The 8,072-nt window shown below is 43.2% G+C and overlaps 1 protein-coding gene across 3 annotated transcripts in view; it reads left to right on the forward strand.

Moving 5' to 3' along the window:
* Positions 1-7,471, forward strand: part of tars2 (threonyl-tRNA synthetase 2, mitochondrial) — a 32,323-nt gene extending 24,852 nt beyond the window's left edge. For 2 of the 3 annotated variants that reach the window (XM_039619338.1, XM_031740951.2), the window contains exons 5-18: positions 165-273; positions 723-787; positions 869-947; positions 1,509-1,655; positions 1,738-1,836; positions 2,561-2,730; positions 2,865-3,027; positions 3,495-3,632; positions 4,131-4,208; positions 5,931-6,031; positions 6,567-6,668; positions 6,774-6,846; positions 6,992-7,106; positions 7,210-7,471. In XM_039619338.1, the coding sequence (XP_039475272.1) occupies positions 165-273; positions 723-787; positions 869-947; positions 1,509-1,655; positions 1,738-1,836; positions 2,561-2,730; positions 2,865-3,027; positions 3,495-3,632; positions 4,131-4,208; positions 5,931-6,031; positions 6,567-6,668; positions 6,774-6,846; positions 6,992-7,106; positions 7,210-7,352 (1,582 nt within the window). In that variant the 3' untranslated portion in view covers positions 7,353-7,471. The remainder of the gene's footprint in view (positions 1-164; positions 274-722; positions 788-868; positions 948-1,508; positions 1,656-1,737; positions 1,837-2,560; positions 2,731-2,864; positions 3,028-3,494; positions 3,633-4,130; positions 4,209-5,930; positions 6,032-6,566; positions 6,669-6,773; positions 6,847-6,991; positions 7,107-7,209) is intronic. The other variant, XM_039619337.1, reaches the window with a different exon arrangement.
* Positions 7,472-8,072: the final 601 nt, after the last annotated feature.

An 8,072-nucleotide genomic window follows, 5' to 3' on the forward strand; every position in this document is an offset into this window, starting at 1 on the left:
TTTATATGCATGTGTCTGTGTATAGCTGTTCATTATTATGTGCTGCTTTAATGACACATTTTTCACCTTATGTAACCCGTGCCAGCTGCTTGACCTGTATCGCATGCTCCTGATTCTGACTAAACTGCAGCTGAAGTTTTGCCTGAATGTGACTTCATCTACAGTTCTTTGTCTCTGAGTGATGTGGAGGCGAGGTGTAAGGAGGCGGCAGCACTCAAACTTCCTCTCTCTAGACTGGAGCTGAGCATAGAAGAGGTCCAAGAGCTATTCCAGGTCTGCAACATGCTCTGTTTGTTATAATATAATAATATAATATTGATGATAGACATTTTCGCCATGCCGAGGCTACATTTTCAGTGTTGACACATCTTTCTTTAATTCTTTATGTAGAGGAGGTAAGTCTTAACTATCAAATCACTGTGACACAACTGTTCAAGCTCCTTCCTCACACTTTGACTACATCAGCCTATATTAGGCCAGAAAGCAGGAAAGTTTTGTTATTTGATATAATATTTATTTCCACTGTAAAAAACACTGGTGGTGTAGCAGCATTGTGCCATGCTGGCTTGAAGCGTATCTGAGTAACCTTTGATAGGATATGAATAGCAGTTATGTTAGTCGCTGTTTAAGTGTGACTCCTGTTTTGGGGCCAACTGTGATATTTTTCTGTCCTTGTGTCCATGTTGAACTTAAAATCAGTTTTCTGTGTTTTCTTCTTACAGAGCAGTAAGCTGAGGCCGCAGTTTGCTGAAGAGCAGATGAATGGCGCCACTGTCACAGTATACAGGCACGTAGGAAAACTTACCTGCCAGTGATTTAAAACACTCACCAGTAAATTAACTGGTTTCAACCTTTCTGTGTGGCTCAGGTGTGGAGACACTATAGGTGTCTGCAATGGCCCCCTCCTCCCACACACAGGCCTCCTCACAGTCTTCAAGATGCTGCAGGTATGTGGTTGTGTTTGTGCATCCATTCTGTCCTCTGCTCGTCTTTCTGTTGTCTCTTTGTGTGTTTCACTGCCAGTTTATGTATTTTATTGTTTTGTTTTTCTTAACTCAAGAATTGAGGCTATTCCTATGAAAACTGTATTTCATATGGCAGTGCTATCATGATTTTTCACAGTCAAACAATATAATCAAGAGTTTGACTACAATGAAAGAGGCTGTGTCATCTCATCAGTTAAAATCTGTTTTATTTGGACCTTCGTGGCTCTCTGTCAAATGGGACACATGCTGTGTGAGTGGAATTTTCCTCATCCATATTGATCCAGGGAGAGAGGAAAGTTTCCATACCGAGCTGTCACTGGGCAGACTGGGATTCCACAACAGAAAGGGCCTGGAAATATCAGCAGCAGGATGTTGTGTTTGTCAGAGGCCAGATTTCTGTTCTGGGCTCTTACAAACACACGGCCATCCGTCAGACGTGCTGTCGCTCTCATAACTTTCTCTTTTGCACGTCCATGTTCACCCATTATTTTCTCCCCACTTTTCATCTCTGTACCATTCCAGCTGTCCTCTGTGACCCTGGCCAATCAGACGGAGTCCTCGGGTTTGACACGACTGTTAGGTGTGGCCTTTCCAGGTGAGAAAGAGAAGGAGGAGTGGGAGAGGGAGCAGGAGGAAGCGAGAAGGCGGGACCACAGACGTATCGGGACGGTAAGACAGAAACCGTACATGGGTACAGAAGATGATGCTACCTTAAAAAGTGAAATAAGAACCTTTTCATTTTCTTACACAGGACCAGGAGCTGTTCTTCTTCAATGAAGTCAGTCCAGGAAGTTGTTTCTTTCTGCCTAAAGGAGCCCACATCTACAACACACTCACGGACTTCATTAAGGTGTATTATTTGTTTGAGCTTATATTTGAATCCCTTAGAACTGCACCATCACAACCTTGTTACACCTGTAGAAAGCGTTTACAGATAAGAAATTGTATGACTATAGCTCAGGGACTATGTGAGCAGAAACAAAGGGTCGTGGATAAACATGTCATCAAACCTGTCTCCTAATTCACATTTGGCCTGGGCCTCTCACTGCCTGGTTTTGGCTTTAAAGAATGAACACAGCGTTACACGGGAAACATTTTTTCTGTAGTTAGTTTGCCTGTTTGTTGTACATCAAAAGTTGTTTAATCAAAAATCAAGAAATAACTGTATGATGGTTCAAATTTACTATCTGCTTGCAGAAAAAACCTGTTAAATGAGCTCCGGCCCTTTTCAGCACTGCTTATGCAACTAAAACCAAAAAATCCCCCACGTGCTTTAATTTGATTATCCAAAATCCAACTGTGACCTTAGTTGGTTTTATATAATGATAAAATGCCGCTTATGCAGGAAGTTGTTCATTGAGTGTGTGTATTTATTGAATATTGTCCATTTAAACTTAATAACACGCATCAACATGTGCTGTGCTGATTGTAATGCTGAGGTCATACGTGTTCATGTCAGTGGTCAGGATGTCAGCCTTTTTAGCCTTCAGTCTCTATGCTGTTTGACCCTGTGACCATTTGACCCTGTCCTCCACTCATTGTCACACAAGTCCTTCCTTCCTGACCTCTCATAGTGCGAATACCGAAGGCGAGGGTTCACTGAGGTCGTGACCCCAACGCTGTACAGCACTGCGTTATGGGAGCGCTCGGGCCACTGGGAGCACTACAGCGAGAACATGTTCACTGTGAAATCAGAGGGCTCTCAGACCTACGCTCTCAAACCCATGAACTGTCCTGCACACTGGTGAACACACACACACACACACACACACACACACACACACACACACACACACACACACACACACACACACACACACCTTACCTACCTGTGCTCAGGTGTCTTTGCAGAGACTGACTCTCCTTTGTTGTGTTCAGCCTGATGTTTGAGCAGCGCGTTCGCTCGTGGAGAGAGCTCCCTCTGCGATGGGCCGACTTCGGGGCGCTGCATCGTAACGAGCTCTCCGGCGCTCTGGGAGGTCTCACTCGCGTTCGCAGGTTCTGCCAGGATGACGCCCACATATTTTGTACACCTGAACAGGTACGCAAACAGGCAGATGATCTCTCGTTTCTAAACCATGGCATGTTTAAGTGGGACAGACGCTGTAAACGAGACCCACGTGGAACCGCATTTCAGTGATTAGATGGGCTGTGTAAATGACTCCTGAGACATTCCAGGAAGCTTTAGCCTGGATGAATGAAGGTCTTTGTCCTTTTCAGACTTTGCACCTCCGTATGTAAGCCTTTGTGGCTCTGCAGTAAATCTGATCCCCTACATGGAGTCCTGCAGCCTTCCCATGATACTGTTCTTTCAGCCTTTCTGTTTGCACCTTGTTAATTCAGAGACGGTGGTCACATGATGATCACCACTATGTCAGCCTGAGAAATTCGATCTTGGTTTGATTTTTACGCTCTCAGTTCTTGTTGGTCTCTCAGCTGTGTACACTTTTCTGTTATTATTATGTCCTCATGTCGACCTCTTCCTGACTTTTCTTTCTTTTTTCCCAGCTGGAAGAAGAGATTGTGACTTGTTTGGACTTTGTGAGGAGCGTCTATCAAGTGTTTGGGTTTTCCTTTCACTGCCTGCTGTCTACGCGACCTACACCGTGCCTGGGGGAGCCTGAACAGTGGGACACCGCTGAGCAGGTAAACAGACACGTTGACACACTCTCCATCATATTGTGTGCTAAAAGCAGTCCTAGACAGACACAGCTGTTCAGCGTGTGTGTATATATGTGTACTCTTGAGTGGCAGCCAGGGGGGAGGCATTTCCACTTAACCTATCAGTTATGTAAGTGGTACTTTCCAGTCGAGAGCTGCTTTGCGTCAGGCTGTTGGGTAGATGTATATCTCCAAATCCCCTGAGCACCTTTTAAATGGGCACAGCAGCATTCTAAGCTGATTCAATTGAGTGTAATTTAACATAACAGTTCTGAGCCTGCACCGTTCAAACACAGACACGGCGATCATAATGTGCTTTAATGTACTTATATTCTGTCATGCAACTACTTGCTTACTGTGGTCTTTGGTGTGTGTGTGTGTGTGTGTGTGTGTGTGTGTGTGTGTGTGTGTGTGTGTGTGTGTGTGTGTGTGTGTGTGTGTGTGTGTGTGTGTGTGTGTGTGTGTGTGTGTGTGTGTGTGTAGCAGTTAGAGAGGAGTCTGCAGCAGTTTGGTGAACGCTGGGAATTAAACCCAGGAGACGGAGCCTTCTACGGACCAAAGGTCAGTGAGAAGGAAGACTTGCACTTAATGGACTCAGGAGTAAATGTTGTTTATCACCGTTTGTTTACACCAAACCATTGTGACATCAGTTTAGTCCCTCTGTTCCTCCTTAATGTAAAAAACTTTAAGGGAATGTGTGTGTGTGTTTGTTTGGGGTTTTTTTTTATGTTGAAGCAGTATTAATGATAGGATTATTTGATTTACCAGGAGAGCTGATTAGCTTAGCATATTGACTCAGAAATGGTGGAAGCAGCTACTTTTGGGACAGCTACCAGCACCTCTAAAGCAAGCCAAGAAATGGTACATTATGGTTTTAGGGTGGTCTCCATGTGGGAAAATTCTTTATCAGGTATAGCAACTTCCAAGTCTTAACTATTTAACACAATGCCACAATATTCCCAGGAGTGAACGTCCCAGGAAATTCACCCCAGGGTCAGTCCATGCAATGTTCAGAAAAACCCAAGGTCTACATCTCAGACTCTACAGTCCTCGGCTAGCCTGTTAAATGTTAAAAGTTGTGACAGTACAGTTATAAAAAGACTGAACATGTATGACTTGTTTAGAAGAGTTGCCAGGAGAAAGCCTCTTCTGTCTAAAAAGAACGTAAAAGCACTGCTTAGGTTTGCAAAGTTCTGAATAAACCAGAGACCTCTGTAACAATGTCCTTTAGACAGAAGAATCCAAAGTGGAGATGTTTGGTCATAATGCACGGCAGCACATTTGCAAAATACCGAACGCAGCATATCAGCACAAACACCTCATAGCAGCTGTCAAGCACGGTGGTGGAGGGGTGATGATTTGGGCTTGTTCTGGGGCCCCAGGGTCTGGGCCCCTTCTTGAGATGACCAGATGCAATGGGACAACAACTTAATGCACAGCAGCAAATCTACAACAGCCCAGTTAAAGTCCAGACCTCAACCTGATTGAAACTCAGTGTAAAGAAGAGTGGGCTAGGACTCTACAGTTGTTGCTCTACAAGCTAATGAATACTGGGCTGCACTCAGTTTTTTCCACAGCAGTCCAGTGAAACCTTTGTTTCTCACAAGCCTGTAACAATGTGTTCATCGGCTTTAGAGGTGCTGGTAGGTAGATCTTTTTCCCTTTGATACAGAGCCAAGCTTTCATTTTCTCTTCATTATCTCTGAAATCTTGGGAGAACAACAAACAAGTGAATTTCTCAAGTTTTCACAATAATACAATTAGATTTAATGATTCTAATTCCTCTAAAAGGGATTTAGTCATGTTGCAACGCAGATTAAAGACATCTTTGTTCTGCTTCGGCTCTGCACAGAGAAACTAAGGACACTAATTATTGCAGTTCACAGAATATTTAGAGGTTTTGTGTGTGTGTATTTTTATTTGTTTGTTTGTTTGTTTGTTTGTTTTTGTTTATTTTTAAATGAAATTGAAACTACAGTGCAGCAATGACCTTTGTTTTTTGGGCGGGAGGGGTTGAGGAGACTTAGTTTATCTTTCCAAGAAGAAGTCAGCCTCAGAAACGTCAGCGTGCTCATGTGGAAGCACTGAGAGGAGGCGATGGGTGAAGTCAGGTTGAGCTTAAACGCTATCCAGGATTTTTAAACCACAATCTAAGCAGCTAATCAGCTTCTCAGAAACCCATTTCTAATGATTCAGTGCACAAAAAGGTACTTTGTCTCAGAGCGCTAAACTGGAAGGGAAAAGTGAAGCCCAGTAATAACACATGCCTTCATGTTTCATCAGATTGACATCCAGATCAAAGATGCTATTGGCAGACAGCACCAGTGTGCCACGATCCAGCTGGACTTCCAGCTGCCAATCAGATTTGACCTTCAGTACGTCGGGTGAGTCACTCATAAATTTCAGTAGTTGGCATTCAATCTCTTTAACATTCCTGCATCTGCACTGATTTAAACCACTGCTCCGTTACAGTTGGCCACTTCTTTTTGTTGAGAATGCATCTTCGTGTATATGTATCCAGTAATTACTCGGGATAAGATTGCACAAGTCTAACTTGGGGAGCTAATTTGATGATGAAACATTAGCCCTTTATTGGATTTATCAGCTCAAGCGTGTCGAATTTTCTGTTTGCCCTCAACTAGTCTGCCTTACTTCTTTTGGTCCACATCTACTGAAGTGTTTCTGATTATAATCTGATTAGATAATATGTTCAAACATAGATATGTGTCCCAATGTAGCACAGTTTATAGGAAAAGTAGGTTAGAAATAAGCAACAGAGATCTGCATATTTACTTCCACTCAGCTACTTCACTTCAGTATAATGTGAAGTTCACAATACTGTCAAGAAGAGTATTTGTGTCTGTAGCTTTGCCACACTGCACCACCTCCTGATCTCTTTTTTTGTAACCTTTCTCTCAGACGAGACGGACAGTTGCACAGACCAGTAATGATCCACAGAGCAGTGCTGGGATCACTGGAGAGGATGATCGCCATACTGGCTGAAAACTTTGGAGGGAAATGGTGAGAAGATGATGATAATACACAAAATCTGATTATACCCTGTTAGTGGGATTATTGACCTGTAGCTGTACGCTAACCTGTCACACCTCTCTGTGCCTCACCCAGGCCTCTGTGGCTGTCTCCGGCTCAGGTCGCAGTTATTCCTGTGGGGGGCAACAATGAGTCGTACGGCAGGCAGGTTAGTGTCTGATGGAAACTTGCTTCGGGTGCATAAGCAGACAAAGTGAACTTTCATCCTGCCATGATTAATGTGTTCTTTAATATAAGAGGTAGATTACAGATACAGTCTTAAAAGAATGAATCCCTCTCTCTATCCTGTTAAGGTGGTCCAGCAGTTCCATGAAGCTGGCTTTATGGCAGATCTGAATGACGATGAGGGAGCCACCTTAAATAAGAAGATCCGCTCTGCTCAGCTCGCCCAGTATAACTACATATTTGGTAAAGATGAATAACTAAGAGGCTACTTAAAATACTAAAGACTGTGACTGTTTTTCAGTACTGTTGACATATTTGACCGTCTTTTGTGTGTGTTTCTGTGCAGTGGTGGGTGATAAGGAGCGTGAGAGCGGAACAGTGAACGTGAGGAGCAGAGGGGGTAAACAGCTGGGCAGGAGGCCGACAGAGGAGGTGCTGATGTCCCTCACAAAGCTACGGGACACCAGAAGCAACCTCGATGAGTTTTGATGATGTCCTGGAAATAATGACTCACTGATGAAATGTTTGTTTTACATGTTCAGCCTGTTACACTTTGGCTTTGTCTGAAGAAGCGGCTGGTCAAAGTTGGAATAAAAGTCTATAAAACACTGATGTTTATGTTCTGCACTCATTGCTGATTTTGTCCTTTAATGGAATTTGCTGATTAAACTGTCCTGCAAAGTCCTGCAAAAAAGAGACTGGAGAGAGAGAGAGGGAGATTTAAGGCTATTTAAGGATCGCCACACTCTTAGAAATAATGGTGCAAACTGGAAGCACAGAGTCCTACCACCTGCTCCCATAGGAGAACCCTTTGTGGTTTCTGCTCCAACCTTTTGTCAACCTTTTTAGAGGAAACATAACACAAAGGAAATGTGAAAAGTTACACTCGGTCCCGTCTCTGGCAGTACTATCCAACACTCCTTACTCTTTACACAAAAATGTGAGTTATAGTAGGTTGTATCCTCATGGACACACAACCATTTGCAGTATAATCACTGGTAACCAAGAAATTAACACACTTGAAATATGTCGCATAAAAAAGTGAAACCATTTTATTTTATACTTGTGTTACAGTTTTTGGCTCTTTTTAAGCATCTTTATTACAAACTCACAGTAACAAACTTTATAAGATAGATGTGTGTACCTGCACCACCCCCACTTTTACTTTTCAGAACTGCTTTAATTCTTCACGAGAGATTCAAAATGTGA

Source organism: Oreochromis aureus, linkage group 11, assembly GCF_013358895.1.
Source record: "Oreochromis aureus strain Israel breed Guangdong linkage group 11, ZZ_aureus, whole genome shotgun sequence".
NCBI lineage: Eukaryota > Metazoa > Chordata > Actinopteri > Cichliformes > Cichlidae > Oreochromis > Oreochromis aureus.